The 23,486-nt window shown below is 33.7% G+C and overlaps 1 protein-coding gene and 2 long non-coding RNA genes across 8 annotated transcripts; 2 read left to right on the forward strand and 1 right to left on the reverse strand.

The window, feature by feature from the left end:
* The first annotated feature begins 1,196 nt into the window (after positions 1-1,196).
* LOC133334263 (uncharacterized) lies at positions 1,197-4,481 on the forward strand. The gene is made up of 2 exons (XR_009754487.1): positions 1,197-1,424; positions 2,996-4,481. It is a non-coding gene; the product is annotated as an uncharacterized LOC133334263 (long non-coding RNA).
* Positions 4,482-5,137: 656 nt separating this feature from the next.
* LOC133334260 (uncharacterized) lies at positions 5,138-23,333 on the forward strand. 6 transcript variants are annotated; one of them, XM_061542548.1, is made up of 7 exons: positions 5,138-5,400; positions 16,777-16,933; positions 17,559-17,880; positions 17,997-18,108; positions 20,142-21,086; positions 22,758-22,972; positions 23,042-23,333. In XM_061542548.1, the coding sequence occupies exons 5-7, from the start codon at positions 20,252-20,254 to the stop codon at positions 23,057-23,059; spliced, it is 1,068 nt and encodes a 355-aa protein (XP_061398532.1). In that variant the 5' UTR covers positions 5,138-5,400; positions 16,777-16,933; positions 17,559-17,880; positions 17,997-18,108; positions 20,142-20,251; the 3' UTR covers positions 23,060-23,333. The 6 variants fall into 6 exon arrangements, with proteins under 6 accessions (XP_061398532.1, XP_061398533.1, XP_061398535.1 ...); XM_061542549.1 differs by having other exon boundaries at positions 16,789-16,933; XM_061542551.1 differs by lacking the exon at positions 20,142-21,086 and having other exon boundaries at positions 5,183-5,400; positions 17,997-18,139; positions 23,042-23,309.
* LOC133334262 (uncharacterized) lies at positions 6,762-7,524 on the reverse strand. Its single transcript, XR_009754486.1, has 2 exons — positions 7,131-7,524; positions 6,762-7,076 (listed from the first exon to the last, which is right to left on the reverse strand). It is a non-coding gene; the product is annotated as an uncharacterized LOC133334262 (long non-coding RNA).
* Positions 23,334-23,486: the final 153 nt, after the last annotated feature.

The raw sequence follows: 23,486 nt of genomic DNA on the forward strand, positions 1-23,486 counted from the left end.
TGCTTACGTTGCATTGAATGATTGTCTCTGAACATGTATTTCGCTTTATCCATGACAATGTTTACTTATTATTAGATTATCTTCTAAACAAGATTTATCCATGACAATTTTTTATTTATTATTAGATTACTATACATCCAGAGATGGGGATGTAACTCGCGCTCAAAAACCGCAAAATACCGAAAATTGGGGGGTACCTTTATATGGGAGCTATGCTTAAACGTGGACCGATATATCCCATCTTCGAACTTGACCTGCCTTCGTGATTACAACGGACGGACATGGCTAGATCGTCTTAGACTTCTACACTGATCAAGAATATATATACTTTGCTGGGTGGGAAATGAATATTTCGATGAGTTACAAACGGAATGACAAAATTAATATACCCTCCATACTATGGTGGAGGGTATAAAAAGGGGGTTATATGGGGACTACCCCAAAAAGGGGGCAAATATTAATATTTTTTGGTGGGGAGATTTGTTACCATATACCCGAAAATACCGAGAATTGGCGGACCTATATCCATAATTGCTGAAATATTAGCGATCTATCTCAATTCATTTAGACGCTAGAGTGATTACAATAGACGGACAGGCAGACGGACATGGCTATATCGTCATAGAATTTTACGCTGATCAAAATATATATATACTTTATAGGGTCGGAAATGATTATTTCGATGCGTTACAAAACGGAAAAACAAAATTAATATACCCTCCATACTATACTATGATGAAGCGTTAAGTTCGGCCCGGCCGAACGCTTTTTTACCTGTTTGCTTTCATAGAGTCCGGTGGACGGACACACTCATACACTGAAGTTGAATTTTTTTGGAAAAAGTCTGGTACACAGCATGCTCATACATTGAAAGTGTTATAACCTCAAATCTTGATCATTTTTGTTTCGAAAAATTCTGGTGGACCACAAAGTAAGTACTTGCTTTTTGACATATATATATATATATATATATATATGTCTGCCGCATTGTTTGGGGACAGTTTTTGGAGGATTTGACCTCTTTGAGGACAGTTGGCCATGTTGGGGACAGTCCCCAAATTTTTTTATATGCTGTGAACTCTTTGGGGACATGATCTCTTTGGGGACACAAAATATACAAATGTACTTTTTATGCTCCTATGGTATTTTAACTATTTCTCATTCTAAAAAAAAAAAAAATTTTTTTAATGTTTAGCCTGCAAACATTATATATATTCATTTTATTTGCAAAAAAATGTATGTTTACTCCGGTAGGGTTGCCGAGTTTCAACCAATTTTCTACAATATTTGACGCCTTTCACTATTACTGGAAGTGACAACTTTGGACTGCCTGCATGTTTTCTTTAACGCATAAACATCCTAACACGAACGTTGGCAAATTAATGGAAAATTATTTCAATTCTGACAAAGAAAACATAAAATCTGTAACAGAATGCTGCATATTTATACCCTACAACACTATGGGTTATATGGATCTTCCTAGCTCGCCGAGCTGAGTCGATCTAGCTATGTATGTCCGTCCGTCCGTCCGTCTGTCCATGTTAATTTTTATTCACGCTACAGGTCGCAATTATGGTCCGATCCTCACGAAATTTTGCACGAAGGTGAGGTTAGGGTCAGAATAGAAGCCTACTGTTTTTGGAGATGATCGCCACATGTTTAGGGGTTGAAATGGACCAAATACTGAAAAAATGTCTGATTTTGAAGTGGCTATACAGGTCGCAATTATAGACCAAGCGAAATTTAGCATGGGGCTAGAGCTTAGCATTGGCCAGAAATCTTTTAATTTTGGTGGACATCGGATAATATTTAGCGGGTGAAATTGACCCCGAATTTTGTGTTGAAAAAATCAAATTTTTCAATAAACCGCGAATATTTTTAGTCCCGGCAAAATCACAAATAAACGAGAAGGTCAATTCTGACCGTAACATAGATGTTGATAGTAATGATATCAGGTATATATAGCGAAATATGTAGAATTTATATATAAAATGGAAATGGATGTTAGTTTGAGCGCTTATATCTCAAGAATGGCTGGACAGATTTTGACAAATCTTGTCAATTCAGAATGTTTTTTTTGTTTCGCATAAAAAGATGTCAATAATGACGATAATATGCATTTTGTAATATTTTGTGATATTTTTTATTTTTTTTCATATTTTATCGCATGTGATTTTCTCATTTTGACTTACAATATTGAAGTATACATTTTCTAATATTTTTTTTTACCTTACAACACAGGTTGGGATTATAATATACAGATTGCAATTATTGTCCGATCTTCACGAAAATTTTCACGAGGGTAGGGTTAGGCTCAAAAATGTTAGGCCTATTGTTATTGAAGATTTCCGCAATATATTTAGTGGCTGAAATGGGCCAGCAACTAAAAATCTTTCTGATTTTGCAGCCGTTAAAAAGGGCACAATAAGAGACCAAAGAACACGAAATATCGCATCAGGTTAGAGTTCAGGACAGCGGGTAGAATGGACGACTATTTTTGTGCGAAAAATACGAACATTTTCATTTTACCGAAATCCTGAAAATAACTTCCAGGCGGAATTACAAATATACAAAAGACGAACTTCTGGCATTTTTATACAGATTTAGTTGAAAGAAAAGCAAATCATGTAGAAGAGTCTATATTTGGAGATACAGAGGGGGTAAATATGGGTTAAATGCCACGAAAATGAGCATGTCCACATGGTTTCGGTTAAAAAAACAATAATGTTTTACTTTTGCCATTTTCTAGATATAGGATGATTCGAAACGAGCAGCATTTGAGTCCAACATCAATTTTTAAATTGGATATAAAAAAATAGATTAAAGCCATACTACACGAAAAATTATTTATCACTCTATCTTGAAGAATGCGTTCGAGTATCATTCCTATATAAACTGTATGGCTTATTATAGTGTTGTAGGGTATTATACGGTCGGCCCCGCCCGACTGTAGCCTTTGCTTACTAGTTTTATTTTGTTTTTGCAATAATCATAGAAAAATCACATGAAATTTATGAAATATACATATTGAGTGTAGTCGTTTAAATATTACGGAATAAGCTTCGGACTAATTTAATCATAAAAAACAAAGCGAAAGCCAACCAAAGTGCGACTGTGGAAAATTTGTGAAAATTAGTCTAATAACTCAAACAAGTTTTTTTATTCCAATTGTCAATTGGATGGAGACAGAGGTTAACCAACCCAATTTGGGTTTATTTTTTAAACCTTAATTCAGTGGCTTAACCCAGTCAGTTGTAAACGTACTATAAACTCTCTCACCGATAAACTAATGTAGATTTGGACTTGCAATTGCTATGTACTAGAATGTGCAAAAACCCACAAATGTTTACTACAATAACAAGTTATCACATTCTTCCGTTACGTTCCGACCACGACGTGGAAATACAACACTGTTGTCACTTATGACATCAAAATATGCTAAAGGTTTTACAACACTGCATGCAAAAGTGTCAACAGTGTTGTATTTTTTTGCCGAAGACAAAACCAAACTTTGGATCTTTTTTAGGATTTATAGCTCAGTTATACGGAATAAAATCTCCACTAGATTTTAAAAAATCCCGTACAAATATCGCAGAATTTAGATAAACGTTTATGATGTTTAAGCAAGAAATCCTTAAATTTTTGATATGTTCCAGAATCTGAAAATAACATTTTTTTCTTTATGTTATCGGCAAAAATAGGTCTACAATAGGGTCTACTACCCTCTAGTTTTAAGACAGAGCATATCTCAACATTTGAATACGCATTATTTGTATTTAATATTTAAAAAAAGCAATTTCAGTCAAACTTGATTTCTGTAGGAATCATTGCTACTTTATTTCCTTTATTTTGCTTATTTTTTCACATGAGGTTTTTCAGTTTAACTTTCTTCATGTCGGTTTATTTGACGTGTATGCAAATGATTTGACAAGTTTAACCTTGACCCAGTTAGTGTTAACGTACTATTACTGCATAATTAGTATTTTCTTTGTGATAACTCAAAATGCAAAATATAACGTTGACTCATATGAAGTTTTACTTTTTGATTTTTTGGAAGTGTTCAGATTTATGTTTAAAAAACAGTGTTGCATTTGAGGATTTGTGCCGGTTTTAAAATAAGTAAAGATTCATTTTGTATGGCAAATCTGGCTGATTTTGATCAAATTAAGAAAATAAAACCCGATAATGCGCTAAGTCCTGATAAAGAACTTCAATATAAATGGACTATTATATTTGCATACCAAACGATTTCATTTCATTTATGATTTAAAGTATTTGGTATGCCCATGGTAGAAGAATATAGGTAGACGCATCGACGCAGCTGCTGAGACAATGAACTGTCAAACCAATTTTGGAATTGAAAATGTTAAATGAAAAATTATTAAAATTTGTAAAAATTGTCGAAAAAGGCATATTATAATAACCCCCGAATGACGTCGTATAAGAAAACATATAAAAATATATTTTTATTTGAAAATAAATTTCAAAATTTTTGACATATCAATGCTTCTAAGCGTTGATGCATCTACCTGTATTTTTCTACCATGGGTATGCCTGAAAATGAAAGTATACACTATTTTCTTATGTTGTCAATTTGCTGAAATTTGCGTAAAAATCCAGAAACAAAAGAAAGTAAATTAGGCGCGTTTATACTTGCGGTGCAAAATCGACTCGATTTTACGAACTCATAGAACAAAAAAAGTAAAGCGGGTACACGAATAAACCCATTCATACGACGCTATATGTAATTCATAGTCACCTAGTTCATTCTCTCTTAATTTTTGTTTGCAAGAATCTAAAATTTTTTAATAAGATACAATTCCTTTATGTTATCGAGAAAAATAAAAAAAAATAGTATCTTGCAGTACTGGAACAAAGCTACAAAATATTTATAAATCCACACAGGATATATGCATACATCTTTAAATTTTTTTAATGTTGTTAGATTTTCACATATTTTAAGATTTTTATCCTTTCAAAGTTGACATGAGATTCATTTTACTTGGTTCCTTCTGCTAAAGGGGAAAACATTGGGGCTTATATCATGATTTCTTTAAATCGAGTCGATTTCGGACCGAAGGTTTCGGCTTGAAAAATACATCTCTGTTGATATTTTTCATAGGCAACAGTGTTGTAGTTTAATGTTGCGTGAAGCCATATTATGCAAGTTTTTCAAAAGCGCGTCATTCGTTGTTACTGTGTGAAATAAATCGGAGTGGTTTTTACAGTTTATAGCGCAATTTCCAATTATAAAAATAAAAGAAAAATTTTAAAATAAAGTTGCTGCAGAATTAAAAAAAGACGTTTTAAAGAGCAAGTGTGTCTTCCCTCTCTTATAAAAAGAAGAAAAACCAGGAGGTTTTAAGGAAATCGGTGCGTCTGCTGAAGAAGTATTAAAATGTAAGTAACTGCACAGTTAATTAAGCATAAGAAACAAATTATTTATTATAAAAGATGGAGTAAGATTGGAGGTGGGGTAGTCTCCGGGACCATGATCACAACAATATATAGCGTTCCCGGGGGAAGTCTATACTTCCCGGGATATGTGTCTTGACTTTTAGGAAATTTCCTGCAATAGTACCTTTGGGTTCATAATGGGCTCCTCTCGGATCGGGCTGATATTTTTACCATAGTAAGTCCTTGGCTTCCTGATCACAACGATATTGATATTTCTGGGGGAAGTCCATACTTCCCGAGATATGTGTCCTGACTTTTTGATATATATCACCGTTATTAACTCTTCTATATTGTCCGCATTATAAAGTACTCTTCGTGAGCTTTAAAATGATATGCATATTGTTATAGCAGTAATAATGGTGATTTTCCGAAAAGTCAAGGCCCATTTCTCGGGAAGTATGGACTTCCCCTCGAAAATATGTATGTCGTTGTGGTCAGGAAGCTGAGGACTAACTATGGCAAAAATTTCAGCCCGATCACAGCTGGAGCTCCCAAAAGACATTTAACTCTTTTGGTTTTTATCCCCTCATACGATGAAAATGTGCCAATTCGAAATAATAATGTTAGACCCCACACGTGTTAAGAGTAAACCCGTTTCAGACAATTTGGAGTCGCCTTAGCAATGTCCGTCCGTCTGTCTGGCTGGCTGGTGAGCTCGACAACTCTCAAACGGAGCCCCAGATCTGGCCCAAATTCGGTTCACAGTAGTTTTTTGACCAAACTTAGTTTTAGTTCGAAAATGGCTTATATCTTGATATCTTTGATATATCCCCCACACAACAATACCACCCGATTGTTGGTATTTTAAAGATTTCAGCTTCATTTTTCGACGGAAACAGTCCTATACAATATCTTTTTAGGTGGCAGGCCTTCGGCCGTGACTTGAGATTTTCTCCTCTGGGGTATTTCCAACACAGGCTACGGGATCCAAAGTATATCTATATTCATTACATTTTTAAGTTTGCCGACCTTTGGCCATATTTTTATGTTATACCATTTTGGAAAAGTCAAAAGGTACGATTTAATTTGGTACCAATATTGCGAAACCCCATAATGGGTAGTGTTTTACAAAAAACCCAATTTTGAAAACAGGTATTTTGGAAATATCTCATAAAGCGATAGAAATAATACCGCCATGTTACTACTTGTTCAAAATAAGCTTTCCAACGATACCCATATTGTAGTTATCGGTTCCGGAAAGCCGGGCCGTTTCCCACGAAAAAAGTACTTTCCTGTGATCAGGACAACAATTTCAACCACTGCAGAGTTTTTACTAAAATAGAGATAAGCCAAAATCCTCAGAATAACCTCCTTTATGATTATTTATTTGAAAATTCTCCAACATAAACATGACTAATGTGTGAGTTTTCAAGCAGGATAGAGATCAAAACAATTTATGAAACTGAATTCCCTCCAATCCAATGAATTGTATTTATTTTCAAATTTTATGTTTGGAAAAAATTCCGAACATCAAAATTTCCAACAAAATCTAATTATTTTTGGATTGAAGAAGCGCTAGACATTATTTAATCATACACGCACACGAAATGTTCAGCGGCAGCAGCAGTTTGGCAGTAAAATGTATGAGCCGCATGACAAATTTAAAAAAACCAAAAAATCTGGCAAAAGAAAAAGGGTTATTCAATGCAAACAATTTATAAACATTAACATACACTTTTTATATCCATCTATGCATATATTTCCCTTCACCCAGTAGTTTAGGAAGGTTTACGCGTTGAAATACATTTCTGATTAACAATATTTTCTAATAATTATCCGCTAACTCACTTTAACTATTCACGTACAATATTTTGTTTACTTTGCGTTCTCCTTTTTCGAAAGTATTGTTCAGGGAACTAAAATTTTATTTCGATCATTGCTTTTGTTACTTTATTCGCGTTTAGGGATATTCAAGTCGATTATCTACAGCGATAAGCGCTATTCTTTGTTGGACAACAGAGCCGATGTTACATGATCAATTCATCAAAATCAATTTTTAGTTTTCCGAACAATACACTTGAAAGAAGAGAGCGCAATGTAAATAAAATATTGTAGATGAATATTCAAGGTGAGGTAATAGATAATTATTATGAAATATTGTTGATCTAAAAATTTATTTCAGCGTGCAAACCTTCCTTACCTGGTGTGTAAAGGGAAAATACATGCCTGGATGGACAATTGATAAAAATTGTAATGAAAAGTGTGTGAGTGTTTATGAATCATTTGCCATGAATAACCCTTTTTTGTCATGTTTTTTTTTTGTTTTTTTTGTTTTCAATATTTGTATGCTTTGTAAGCGGCCCATACATTTACTGCCAAACTGCTGCTGTCGATGAACCCTTTGTGTGCGTGTGTGATTAAATAATGTCTGGCGCTCCTTCAATTCAAAATAATTAGATTTTGTTTCAATTTTTGGTGTTCGGACTTTTTATTTTCATAAATTGATTATTACAAGATTTGAAAATTAATACAATTCATTGGATTGAAATGATTTTAGTTCTATACACAAGGGCGGCCCAGGCGGTTAATGGTGAAGAGGGGGGACAGCTTGAAAATTTTAGAAAAAAACTCAAAATGTAGCCTGCAATTCTGGTATTTAAAGACAGTCTGACATTTAAGGACAGTCCTATGTATATTCTCCGAAGTTACAAACTAACACTATGTGGTGTAGGGTATAAATAGTTTAAGAAGATATAAAGCGGCACACATCACATTACACGATGAAAATAGGTAAAATTTTTCATTTATTGCAGTGTTAGCGTTTTTATTATTGAAAAATAGTTATGCATCTTTTTTATTAAACATTTTGGATTATTAAAGCCTACTTGCATCATAAGTTTACTCTATTATAGTGAACAGTACTTTTTTTGGGTTTGCGTTCCATATTTTATTAACGTACTTTATGTGTCCTCTTTTTTATTGGTGGTTCTCGTTGTCCACTATGTTGATTTGTTTAAAGTCATAGAAGCGCAGGTGAGTTTTTAAACGAAGAAAATCGTTAAGGTAGTAAGTAGTAATTTCGGCCGTGCCGAACTTTTTATACCCTTAACCACTATGTTTATCAATGTTGATTGTGGCAGAAACCTTCAAAATACCGAAATTCGGGAGGTACCGATGTATGGGGGCTATACGGAAACGGGGACCAGCATAGGCAATTTTCTATCATAGGCTGTAATACCCATTTCGAACTTCAAATACGAAATTTGGAACAGTTCCGGTTAATAATGTCGCTAAAATCATCAAAATACCGAATATCGGGATGTACCGTTATATGGGTGCTATACGAAGCCGTGGACCTGAATGTGCAATTTTGTGTCATATGCTGTAGAACCTATTCCGAACTTCATATACGAAATTTGGAACAGTTCCGGTTAATATGTAGCTTAAATCATCGAAATACCGAATATTGGGAGGTACAGTTATATGGGAGCTATACAAAAACGTGGGCCGACATGGCCCATTTACGAACTTAACATGCCTACTGACAAAATAAACATGTGTGCAAGATTTTAGCCTTCTATCTCATTTCGTTCGAATGATAGCGTAATTACAACAGACAGACAGACGGACATCGATAAATCGACTTAGAATTTTACGCTGATCCAAAATATATATACTTTGTGGGGTCTAACATGAGAATTTCGAGGAGTTACAAACGGAATGACAAACTTAATATACCCTCCATAGTATGGCGGAGGGTATAAAAACACTTTCTATTAAAGTTTCGATTTTAACACTTAGGCAGAAAAGGAAACTTGTTGAACTAAGTTTTAATAACAGCAGCATTTGGGTTAATTGGGACCAGGCAAGGCTAAATTCAATCAAACAAAATAATGCACATATAAGTGCATTCACTCTTATGATCAGTGCACACGATCCATATATAGGCCGACTCTTATCGCGGAGTTCGTACGGCGCGACATTCAAAACCTCATAGAGAGAGGTTTGTGATATTCTGGTCAGGAATTTAAATCCGTGCCAGACAGGTAGGCTTTCCACTATTCCAAATAATTTACATTTATTTTTGTCCTACATGGGGTCACAACTTTTGAGTCGATGTCTAAATGTACTCTATTTTCAACCAAAAATGTTGGTCACCGTAAGAATAGATGAAATAACCATATACATTTTTAAAAACAACACAAAAATTTTTGGTTTTATTTTACTAATACATATTCATAAAATATTATTACTGTTTTTAAAACAAAATTTGGATGTTATTGAAAAATTGATCAAAACACACATTAATGAAGTGTTCCTTAAATTCCGCACAAGGTGTAGGTAGTTTTTACAAATATAAAAAACCTGCAAAAGAAAAATGCTAAATATTTGCAAACGATGATCTACGAACATGCACTTAAACTTTCCATTTGAATTTCGATGAACTGGGCCTCCTGGCATTGGATTTTATTTTACTCCTCAGGTAAGCAAGATTTTCATTGTGAAAAACACTGTAAATGGTCAATATTTTTCAAACGTTATCCATTTACGTATATTTTGTTCCAATGTTTTGTTTATTACTTCGCGCCCTTTCAAATAAAATTATTGTATAGGGAGCAATAAATTGATTTTGTTCTCTTCTTTTGCTATTTATCGATTCGATTTTGAGATTGTATCGACTTTCGACACAACATTATGTAACCGCGGCCCTGCATCAAACATACAAACGGTGATCGTTGATGTCATTGGTCGTGCTACATTATGTCGAAAATATATTTACATATCCCTGTTACTCAAAATCGAATTAAATAGCAAAACAAAGAACAAAATCAATTTCGTGTTCCCTATACAATAATTTTATTTTAACATTAGAACAAAATCAACGTAAATGGATAATGTTTGGAAAATATTGACCATTTGCAGTGTTTATCACAATGAAAATCTTGCTTACCTGAGGAGTAAAATTAAATCAAATGCCAGGAAGCTCAGTTCATCAAAATTCAATGGAAAGTGTAAGTACATGTTCGTAGATCATCGTTTGCAATTATTAAACATTTTACTTTTGCAGATTTTTTCATGTTTAAAAAACTACCTACAATTGTGCGGAATTTAAGAAACACTTCGCTTGGAGTACCTGAAATCATTGGATCAAAAGAAGAAAATCATGGAAATGACGATATGCTGCTTGTCTTCAAGAGTTTATTGAAATTCATGATTTGAGTACAAACTTTTTTGCTTTTTGCGTATTAATGTGTGTTTTGATCAATTTATCAATAACATCCAAATTATGTTATAAAACAGTGATAAAAAATTTTGGATTATTGTTCTTAAAAGAAAATAGAGTACATCGGCTGAAAAGTTGCGACCCCATATAGGACAAAAATAAATGTAAATTATTTGGAGCTACACTTGAATAGTGGAAACCCACCTGTCTAACACCCAAAAAATCTTTATTTAAATTCCTGACCAGAATATCACAAACCGGGTGCCCTGCTCAGAAGTCTCTTTTATGTCTTTGTGTTTGCGGGAGTCCATGCACTAATATATGCATTATTATACCCTCCACCATACATAGTATGGAGGGTATATTAAGTTTGTCATTCCGTTTGTAACACCTCGAAATATACATTTTATACCCCACAAAGTATATATATTCTTGATCAGCGTAAAATTCTATGTCGATTTATCGATGTCCGTCCGTCTGTGGAAATCACTCTAGCTTCCGAACGAAATGACATAGGTTGATGAAATTTTGCTCAGATGTATATAATGTGTGCAGGACTTTTGGTATTGAAAAGGGGCCATATAGGTCGACGTCTTCGTATAGCCCCCATATAACGGTACCTCCCGATATTCGGTATTTTGATGATTTTAGCAACATTTTTCACCGGAATTGTTTCAAATTTCGTCTTTAATTTTCGCAATGGGTACTACAACCTATGACAGAAAATTGCCTATGTAGGTCCACATTTTCGGATAGCCCCCATATAACGGTACCTCCCGATATTCGGTATTTTGATGATTTTAGCGACATTTTCGCCAGAATTGTTTCAAATTTCGCATTTAATATTCGCAATGGGTACTACAACCTATCTATGCAGGTCCACATCTTCGCTTAGCCCCCATATAACGGTATCTCCCGATATTCATACTACCTACTTGCATCATAAGTTTACTCTATTATAGTGAACAGTACTTTTTTTGGGTTTGCGTTCCATATTTTATTAACGTACTTTATGTGTCCTCTTTTTTATTGGTGGTTCTCGTTGTCCACTATGTTGATTTGTTTAAAGTCATAGAAGCGCAGGTGAGTTTTTAAACGAAGAAAATCGTTAAGGTAGTAAGTAGTAATTTCGGCCGTGCCGAACTTTTTATACCCTTAACCACTATGTTTATCAATGTTGATTGTGGCAGAAACCTTCAAAATACCGAAATTCGGGAGGTACCGATGTATGGGGGCTATACGGAAACGGGGACCAGCATAGGCAATTTTCTATCATAGGCTGTAATACCCATTTCGAACTTCAAATACGAAATTTGGAACAGTTCCGGTTAATAATGTCGCTAAAATCATCAAAATACCGAATATCGGGATGTACCGTTATATGGGTGCTATACGAAGCCGTGGACCTGAATGTGCAATTTTGTGTCATATGCTGTAGAACCTATTCCGAACTTCATATACGAAATTTGGAACAGTTCCGGTTAATATGTAGCTTAAATCATCGAAATACCGAATATTGGGAGGTACAGTTATATGGGAGCTATACAAAAACGTGGGCCGACATGGCCCATTTACGAACTTAACATGCCTACTGACAAAATAAACATGTGTGCAAGATTTTAGCCTTCTATCTCATTTCGTTCGAATGATAGCGTAATTACAACAGACAGACAGACGGACATCGATAAATCGACTTAGAATTTTACGATGATCCAAAATATATATACTTTGTGGGGTCTAACATGAGAATTTCGAGGAGTTACAAACGGAATGACAAACTTAATATACCCTCCATAGTATGGCGGAGGGTATAAAAACACTTTCTATTAAAGTTTCGATTTTAACACTTAGGCAGAAAAGGAAACTTGTTGAACTAAGTTTTAATAACAGCAGCATTTGGGTTAATTGGGACCAGGCAAGGCTAAATTCAATCAAACAAAATAATGCACATATAAGTGCATTCACTCTTATGATCAGTGCACACGATCCATATATAGGCCGACTCTTATCGCGGAGTTCGTACGGCGCGACATTCAAAACCTCATAGAGAGAGGTTTGTGATATTCTGGTCAGGAATTTAAATCCGTGCCAGACAGGTAGGCTTTCCACTATTCCAAATAATTTACATTTATTTTTGTCCTACATGGGGTCACAACTTTTGAGTCGATGTCTAAATGTACTCTATTTTCAACCAAAAATGTTGGTCACCGTAAGAATAGATGAAATAACCATATACATTTTTAAAAACAACACAAAAATTTTTGGTTTTATTTTACTAATAAATATTCATAAAATATTATTACTGTTTTTAAAACAAAATTTGGATGTTATTGAAAAATTGATCAAAACACACATTAATGAAGTGTTCCTTAAATTCCGCACAAGGTGTAGGTAGTTTTTACAAATATAAAAAACCTGCAAAAGAAAAATGCTAAATATTTGCAAACGATGATCTACGAACATGCACTTAAACTTTCCATTTGAATTTCGATGAACTGGGCCTCCTGGCATTGGATTTTATTTTACTCCTCAGGTAAGCAAGATTTTCATTGTGAAAAACACTGTAAATGGTCAATATTTTTCAAACGTTATCCATTTACGTATATTTTGTTCCAATGTTTTGTTTATTACTTCGCGTCCTTTCAAATAAAATTATTGTATAGGGAGCAATAAATTGATTTTGTTCTCTTCTTTTGCTATTTATCGATTCGATTTTGAGATTGTATCGACTTTCGACACAACATTATGTAACCGCGGCCCTGCATCAAACATACAAACGGTGATCGTTGATGTCATTGGTCGTGCTACATTATGTCGAAAATATATTTACATATCCCTGTTACTCAAAATCGAATTAAATAGCAAAACAAAGAACAAAATCAATTTCGTGTTCCCTATACAATAATTTTATTTTAACATTAGAACAAAATCAACGTAAATGGATAATGTTTGGAAAATATTGACCATTTGCAGTGTTTATCACAATGAAAATCTTGCTTACCTGAGGAGTAAAATTAAATCAAATGCCAGGAAGCTCAGTTCATCAAAATTCAATGGAAAGTGTAAGTACATGTTCGTAGATCATCGTTTGCAATTATTAAACATTTTACTTTTGCAGATTTTTTCATGTTTAAAAAACTACCTACAATTGTGCGGAATTTAAGAAACACTTCGCTTGGAGTACCTGAAATCATTGGATCAAAAGAAGAAAATCATGGAAATGACGATATGCTGCTTGTCTTCAAGAGTTTATTGAAATTCATGATTTGAGTACAAACTTTTTTGCTTTTTGCGTATTAATGTGTGTTTTGATCAATTTATCAATAACATCCAAATTATGTTATAAAACAGTGATAAAAAATTTTGGATTATTGTTCTTAAAAGAAAATAGAGTACATCGGCTGAAAAGTTGCGACCCCATATAGGACAAAAATAAATGTAAATTATTTGGAGCTACACTTGAATAGTGGAAACCCACCTGTCTAACACCCAAAAAATCTTTATTTAAATTCCTGACCAGAATATCACAAACCGGGTGCCCTGCTCAGAAGTCTCTTTTATGTCTTTGTGTTTGCGGGAGTCCATGCACTAATATATGCATTATTATACCCTCCACCATACATAGTATGGAGGGTATATTAAGTTTGTCATTCCGTTTGCAAGACCTCGAAATATACATTTTATACCCCACAAAGTATATATATTCTTGATCAGCGTAAAATTCTATGTCGATTTATCGATGTCCGTCCGTCTGTGGAAATCACTCTAGCTTCCGAACGAAATGACATAGGTTGATGAAATTTTGCTCAGATGTATATAATGTGTGCAGGACTTTTGGTATTGAAAAGGGGCCATATAGGTCGACGTCTTCGTATAGCCCCCATATAACGGTACCTCCCGATATTCGGTATTTTGATGATTTTAGCAACATTTTTCACCGGAATTGTTTCAAATTTCGTCTTTAATTTTCGCAATGGGTACTACAACCTATGACAGAAAATTGCCTATGTAGGTCCACATTTTCGGATAGCCCCCATATAACGGTACCTCCCGATATTCGGTATTTTGATGATTTTAGCGACATTTTCGCCAGAATTGTTTCAAATTTCGCATTTAATATTCGCAATGGGTACTACAACCTATCTATGCAGGTCCACATCTTCGCTTAGCCCCCATATAACGGTATCTCCCGATATTCAGTATTTTTTCATTTTAGCTTTATTTTTCGACGGATTTTTTAAAATTTCAAATTCCTTCTAAATGATGGAGGGTATTAAAAGTTCGGCCCGGCCGAAATTAGCTGCTTATTTACTTGTTTTGTGTAAATAAATTCAGCCTTTCCTGGTCCAAACTACCCCAAATGCTGCTGTTATTAAAATTTAGTTCTACAAGTTTCCTTTTCTGCCTAAGTGTTAAAACCGAAATTTTAATAGAATGTGTTTATACCCTACACCACATAGTGGTAAGGGTCTTATGTATTTGTGAATTTGTTTGTAACAGAGAGAAATAAGCGAGATAGACCCATGGTTACTTTTGAAGATATTCATAGAATCATTTTTTTAATCGATTTATGCATGTCCGTCCATGTATTCTTGTGAACAAAATGCAGGTCGTATTTATTATCCGATTGAGATGAAATTTTGCAAACAATGTTTGTTTGGTTTGGATCTGATTTAGATATAGCTCCCATATATATCTTCATCCGATTTTTGGTTTATTGTGCACAACCTGTGCAATAATACCCCAAATGGGATGAAATTTGGCAAATGTAGCCGATGTACACCAAGAATTAACTCTGTGGGATTTGGTGAAAATTGGATGTGATTTAGATATAGCTCCCACATATATCTTGATCCGATTTTTGGTTTATTGTGCACAGCCTGTGCAATATCAGCCCAAAGGGGATGAACTTTAGCACATGTAGTCGTATACACCAAGAATTAACTCTATGAAATTTGGTGAAAATCGGATCTGATTCAGATATAGCTCCCATATATAACTTCATCCGAGTTTTGATGCATTGTGCACCAAATGTGCAAATTAGCCCAAAAGGCATGAAATTTGACACATAAGGTCGAGTGAAGGCTATAAAAACCCAATGCAATTTTGTGCACATAACAGCAGTGGTGTAGGGTGTCATATAATCGGCTCCGTCCGGGTTGATGTTGGGCTGTAGGTGAGTGCTAAGGCTGGATTTTTTGACGTTTGGAAGGGTACGAAAAGCAACCGAGAAGAGCTACAGCTCTGCAATTTGGATTCAGCGTCACCGATGGTGTGTAGGATAGATGTGAGAAATCGTTTTTGGAAATTTGTACCAAAAGGGTACGAAAACTTCTAATATGTACTTTAAATGTTACTATTCGTATGTTATGAATGAATGGATCTAGAATCGTCGAATTTGGTATGAGAATCAATAATGGAAAGCTCTCTATAGTTATATAAAGAAGTTTTGGAAAACGAGAGCAATAAGTGTTGGAATACTTCTAAATAGGATATAATTGTTGAGTAGAGAAAGGTGGGTGGATATATGGAGATGTTTTAAAGGTATAATTTTAAGGTATAATTTAATAGTAAATGAAGGAGTAGTGTTGAAAATCCGAAAGTATATGGACTTAGCCATATTGGGTGACTACAAATCGCATTTTTTTCTGACGTTGGAATATATTTAGGGAATAATAGATTGGGTGGTCTAATCCCATTTTTGATGGCGAATTCAGAAATCTCACACCTCCAAATGGGACAACAGTGGACCCAAAAGTATATGGACTTAACCATATTGGGTGAAAATGAATTCAAATCGGAATTTTTTTACTTTTGCTTAATTCAGAGTTACTTGCGAGCGATTATTACTCGCTCGAGGAAGCGATCAAAAAGTGAGAGCGATTGCTCCAGTTTCGCTTTCCGATCGAATTCGTGCAAGAAACACAGAGTATGTTTAAGCTCTGCTTAGCATATTTTATCGTTAAATTATTTTTTGTAAAGGAAGAAAAGATTGAAGACGCGTATTTGAAAATGAATCTATAATAATTATTAGTCCCAATTTTTTTTTTTTACTTTAATTTTACGTATTCTTCAATAGATGTAAAATAACCCTCTCTATAAAACAAAACTTAAAACTTATTTTATTAGTTAATTTTTTAAAATTTCGTTGAAAGTTTTTTTTTTAGTTCAACATGTTTTCCCTAGTAAAGTTTGACAATGACGGTGACTTCTATGTTGTCAAAACAAAAGACGTGAAGCATCACAATTCCGACAATTGTATTGTAAAGTATAAAGGCTGTTCGTACTCCGCAATTTTCATTAAAGCTGACGGTAAGTTAATACAATTTAATATACAAAACATATTCAAATAATTAAACCGTTTTTTTAAATAAGAGTATAAATTATGTGTCTATGCGACACATTAGTTTCCATGACATGCCTGTATATTGTGAAATCATGATAATAACTTTTTTTCATCGCATGTCCTTGTCAGCATGCAAAGGGTATGAAAAATTATTGCTAAAATATTCAAAAATGATTTTTAAGAAAAAAATCACAGCAGGTGAATAAGAAATAATATAATTTTCAAACCCGCGTCGGAATTTTATAAATATTGCTCGAATTTTATTTCCAAAAATATTTGTAAAATTTCTGGAACAAATTTGGCCACAAAATAGAAAAACGATCATTTAGATCGTGCTACTTTGTCCAAAAAATAAATAAAAATAAACTTAAAGCATCACAGGCGCCATTTTTTCATAATTAAACACAAGAAACTATATGACTGTAAAAGTCTAAAAAGCGTCAAAGGAAAATGCTTTACTTACTAACCGAATTAAGTAAAACTCAAGATTATATCCGTCGGAGTTTTGTAGAGTTCCGTAGAATACATTAGAGTTAGATTTTATATTAGAACGTTACCAGGACTAAAATATTAATACATTAATTTACATAGATAATAAAGAAAATCTTGAAGAGAAGAAACAAAGTGAGAATTTAATGGGGACAATAAACGCGGAGAATCAAGAAACACAAATAGCACCAAGAATTCCTGCGAGCCGTGGTCGTGCTTATCAAAATATTTCACCGTCGACAATGTTATACATGAAAGAGTATATAAAAAATCTACCTCCACTAGGATCAAACAGATCAGATAAAGAGCCTATGTCTTCAGTCACTATACATGGTGAAAATAACGCATCGGATTCGGAAGAGAATAATACGACAGATTTTTCATCTTTTGAAACTATATCAAGAGTACAATTTGATTTATCAAGGTAAGCATACTTAGCCCAAAAAACCATAAGTTTATGGGAGAAGCAAGAAACGTTTTAAAAATAAAACTAAAAATATCTATCAAAAATAATTGACACTAAATATTTTTTTATTATAGATTATTTAAATTCTCCTTGATCACATATGACGATTCAGAATTTTGTGTCGTAAATTCCAAATCTATAACACAAATCCAAGGAGGTACGTGTGTGGTGAAATGTAAAGGCGGAAAATATGCATCTAAATTAATTTCGACTAGCGGTATGTTAACAAAAATAGCTATATAATTTTTATAATAGATATAATTACTGTTTATTGAAAAATCATGGTGATGATGCAGTTATTAATTAGTCCTAGCATTGTTTTTTTGGAATCAAATTTGATTTTAAATATAGAAATATATATTTGGGGAAAGTTTTAACATAGTATATTTTTGTAGATGACAAATTACAACTTTTTAAACAAAAGCAAATAAAAGAAAATGCAATTTTACCGCCGGACATCAAAAATAGTAAATCGGAAGAAAAATCAAAAAATAATTCAGATCCATCAGAAATTTGTTCATCAACAGAGCTATTAGAATAATCAATGGACTTAAATTGTCCATCTAAAGCATATATTCAAGATTTTACTGTGGAAATATGCACTGAATGGGAGAGGTCAACAACTGATGAACCAGAAAACGAAGTTTGGGAAACTGTAGCAATTAATTCTTTGGGGTTATCTGAAGAAACCCCACGAAAAGAACAAGGAATAAAAAAGTCGCAGCCATTGTCATCAGCTGACATATTAAAAGAATCGTCTTTGTGCACTATATCTAATAGAAATTATCCTGAAGAATATATAGAAATGCAGAATATTAACCTTAGCTGTATAAAAAACTCGACCGCAATTGAACCCAAAGTAACCAATAATACTTTGTATACCACGGATGCAAGCAAAATAAATTCTACAATTGAAACTCAATTAGAAGACTTTTCGTCCGATTGTCTACCACCTGACTCAAATGGTATGGTAATACACAACGTTTCTGGTTACACATCCGTAAAAAACCCACAAATACTACAGGAAACAGGATCAACTAGCGGAATTAGGTCGCCGCTATTGTCATTGGACAGATTAGAAGAATCGTCATGGGGAGCAATATCTAATAGAAAGTCCCCTGAAATGCGGACTACAGATCAATTGCACTTCAAAAACTCAACGGCAATTGAACCACAAGAAACCAGTGACTGTGTAGGTTTTACGGATATAAGCACAATAAATTCTACAATCGAAACTTTGCCAGGAAACTCTACGTCAGAATTTCTACCCCCCGATTCTAGCAACAACAACAATAGCACAAATGTGAGCTCCTTCATAGAGGTTATACCTAAACCAGTAAAAGTCGATGTTTTGACAGTACCATTTTCGAAGCAAAAATCAAAGCAACATTTCTGTGTGTTTTGTAAAACCTTACAATGTAAGATTGCTCGACACTTTTGTTTGAGGCACAAAAAGGAGAATATGGTTAAAATGGCAATGGCCTTACCAAAAGGAAACCGAAAACGCAGAGAAATATTTGATAAGCTCCGAAAAGAAGGAGATTTTATACATAATACCGCTCATGATAAAAATACAGGTTCACTTATCGTTACAAGACGACAACAATCAGAAGCATACCATAAAGCAGACCACTACGTATGCTGCGTCCACTGTAAAGGGTATTATAGCATCACTTCGGCAAGAACTCATATTAGTAAATGCTCTAATAAAAAAAATAAACGGAACAATTTCATTGAAGGTAGGAAAATCACTCAATACGTACACGAATTGGCAAACACAGAAATGAAAACAGCGATTTTTCCCGTTCTACGAAACGATGAAATTACACAGGTCATTCGGTATGACGAACTAATAATTAGATACGGCAACAGGTTATCCGAAAAGTTACCTGATATTCTCCACCATGATCAAATTCGAGCGAACATGAGACTCTTGGGTCGATTCAAAATTGAGTGCATAAAATTACATCCTGAAATAAAGGAGTTGAAGGAAATTTTTAAGCCACATTTGTTTGATATGACAATTGAAGCATTACGCAAAACTGCAAAGTGGGAGTTTGGTCGGGGGTTTTCTACTCCAGCAGTTGCCACCAACTTATCTGGTTTGATAAAAAAATGTGCGAACATACAAAAGAATGAGTTCATAAAAAATCAAAATATTGATATGAAAGACCTTTTGGACAATTTTGTTTCATTGTGGGTTGAAGAGACTCCCACTCAAATAAATAAAACAGCTATTGAAGATAGAGAAAACAAAAAAAGATCTAAGAAGGAAGATTTGCCAAACAAAAAAGATATCAAACAACTTTATGATTTTCTAAGAACCAAAATGGTACATTCTATAGCTACATTAACTAAACAATTTATCTTTGAAGATTGGAAAAATCTTTTGGAAACTACTCTAATATGTCTACAAGTGTTCAATCGACGACGAGCCGGTGAGATCGAGAGAATAACTATTGAAAACTACAATAAGAAGGAAACTATTACTGACAATATAGAAGCTGGATTTCTTGATAATATTTCTAACCAATCTTTTGAATTCGCTAAACAGTATGTAAGAATTACCCTAAGAGGCAAATTAGGACGTACTGTCAGCATATTGCTGGATCCTTTAAGTAGAAAGGCAGTTGACCTTATATTAAAGCATCGCAATAGTGCCGGAATCCCGAAATCAAATCACTATATTTTCTCGGCTCCCGGATCATCAGGAGTATCAAAAAAATATATAAGAGCTTGCCCGTTATTACGCAAGTTTGCCTTAGAGTGTGGGGCTACTATTCCTCACACATTAAGAGGAACTAAATTAAGGAAGCATATAGCAACGTATACAGCTTTGCTAAACGTTGAAGAAGCCACAGTGGATAAGCTAGCAAATTTTCTTGGGCACCATAAGGATATACACAAAAGTATTTATAGAGTATCGGTACCAATGGCGGAAATCACTACAGTGTCCAAGATTTTGCTGTCAGCTGCTGGTTGTAGGAATGAGGAAAACTCCGAAAATAATAGTTTTGATAATCTTCGTGGAAACATATCTTCCGAATCTGAGTCATCATTTGATGAATCAGACAATATTACATATGGCGCAAATTTGGTAAAAAAGAAAATTAGTAGTAAGTATAATAGGAAGACTAGTAGTACCTACAATAAGAAACTTGATAGTAAGTATATTGAGTAGAAACTATAACTAAGCTTGCGTAGACTTATGTTTCAAAATACACAGTGGTTAATTTACCGAAAACCATGACCAAAATCAAATGCATTATGATCTAGCTTAATTTTTTTTTTTTTGTATTCCTGATTTTATATTTCATTTCACTTAACCCTCCTACTGAGTATTAATGTGGCCTTTTTGGTCCACTCACAAAATTATTTAAACAGTACAAATATTTTTTTAGATTATGCTACCGGCACTTTCAAACTCCCCAAATTGCCTTATTTAAAATCCAGTAAAGATTTGATATCATGGCCGATTTGACATTTTACAGATTAATCACAAATGCAATAATAATTGGTCTGTTCCAGAAATGCAGGTATGTTAAAGTTTTTACTACGATAACCGATTTCCTCTTTACGATATGGGAAAAATTTCAAAACTAGTAGATTCTTGCAGGTTCTGGAACAGAGCCAATACAAACTATTTTTTCTATAATATTTTAAATCGGTTTGTTGTTTCCAATATATATGAACAAAGTACATTACTTGTTTTAAATATTTTTATATTAGTTTGTTGTTGCAAAATCGTCAGGCAAAATCCCATTATTGTTGTTTTTAAAAAAACAACGTTTGTTTATGAGTGGAGAACGATGGTAATGTTTACCAGGGGGTAAGGCAGGGAATACCTAGGTTTCGGAAAGAGCCACCAATCCTCATCAGTTCCCTTGTTTCTTGTCTGGGATATTCTCCCCAGAAGTTATTAAAAAAAAAATAACTTCTATGACAAAAAACATTTTTTACCCAAGTGACGAGATCGTAAGCTCAATAGAAGAGGAACAAAAGAATTACATAAAACTAAAATTCTTTCGGAAAATCTTCTAAATCTTACAACCGCACTTATAAACATTTTCATCTTTCTCCACTTGTTATGCTTTCGTTCCACCTGAACGAAGTAACATAACCATGTAAGTTTGTTTTGTCTGTTACAACAAAAACCCCTTCGTCGACCGTGCCTGTGTCTATCAATAGAACAGTGTTTGGCTTGCTTGTTTGGGATACCATAGTATTTTGTTGTTGCAAAATCGTCAGGCAAAATCCCATTATTGTTGTTTTTATAACATTACCATCGTTCTCCACTCATAAACAAACGTTGTTTTTATAAAAACAACAATAATGGGATTTTGCCTGACGATTTTGCAACAACAAAATACTATGGTATCCCAAACAAGCAGCAACGTACACAGGATTTCATTTCGGGGGGGGGCCGGTAGTACAAAATTAAAAAATTCGCTGTTGCAAACATAAATTTACTGTGAAAAAAATTCATTTCGGGGGGGGCCCGGGCCCCCCGGGCCGCCCCCCTGCGTACGTCCCTGCAAACAAGCAAGCCAAACACTGTTCTATTTTTATATTAGATTTTCTAATCAAAAATAAATTTGGAGTACATATTTGTTTGCATAATTTATATTGCATTTGGTTTTGGTCAGGTTTTTCGTGTGCAATTTTTCACTGTGCTATGCCGAAAAAAGTGAATGCTAATAAAGAAAGATAAAACTGTTATATTCTTAAACGACTTTAATCTTTTGTTCGCATTCATTTTCATTTGACATTATTAAATAGGATGTTTGTTACATCTGTTTTAGGCTTATGAAATGATTATTGTGTAATTTTTACAGATACTTCTTGCGGAAAAACAAAAAAATGCCGGTGGACAATCGATGAGCAAGAAGCTTTGACTGCTGAATTTGGGGACATTTCTTCAATGGAAAAGTTGCCATCTCTCAAGGAGTGCATGAGGGTCGTGTCTGAAAATGAAGTGCTATGCTGCAGAACCCCAGCACAAGTAAAAACGTTTATAGACAACAAAAGGAAAAAAGGCAAAAAAATTAAGGTTGATATTAATGATGATATTAATGATTTTAATAAAGATATTAATGATGAAAATTTTCTTTCATTACAGCAATCTCTTCAACAATAATTTTCCAAAACCCTTTTCGGGTAGTTATTTTACAATGCAATGCTGTTAAATTAATATATGCACAATGTGCACTAAATCTTGTATTAATTTCATATTGTAGATACAAAATATTTTCCATTAGGTCTTGTAGTAAATTATTATACACATTATAATATAATTATAAATGTATACTTTTATAAAAAAAAATAAGTCATATAATTTAATACAAACCGCTTTATTTATATACACGAATATAAAAACTTCAAATGTTTATTTAAAATTAAGAGTGTAATAAAATTGCAATATAATTCTAACTGTATTATAAATATATAAAATATTTAATAATATCAAACGAAAACACTTTATATAAATCATCATATGAATTTTACACGTTTCTTTTAAATTAAATTAATTTGTTTAAATTTATGTTTGCAATAAACATAGTGTT

The sequence above is a fragment of the Musca vetustissima genome, unplaced genomic scaffold (genome assembly GCF_032173495.1).
Source record: "Musca vetustissima isolate MV318-11 ecotype Yass unplaced genomic scaffold, APGP_CSIRO_Mvet_v1 utg15766, whole genome shotgun sequence".
Taxonomy (NCBI): Eukaryota; Metazoa; Arthropoda; class Insecta; order Diptera; family Muscidae; genus Musca; species Musca vetustissima.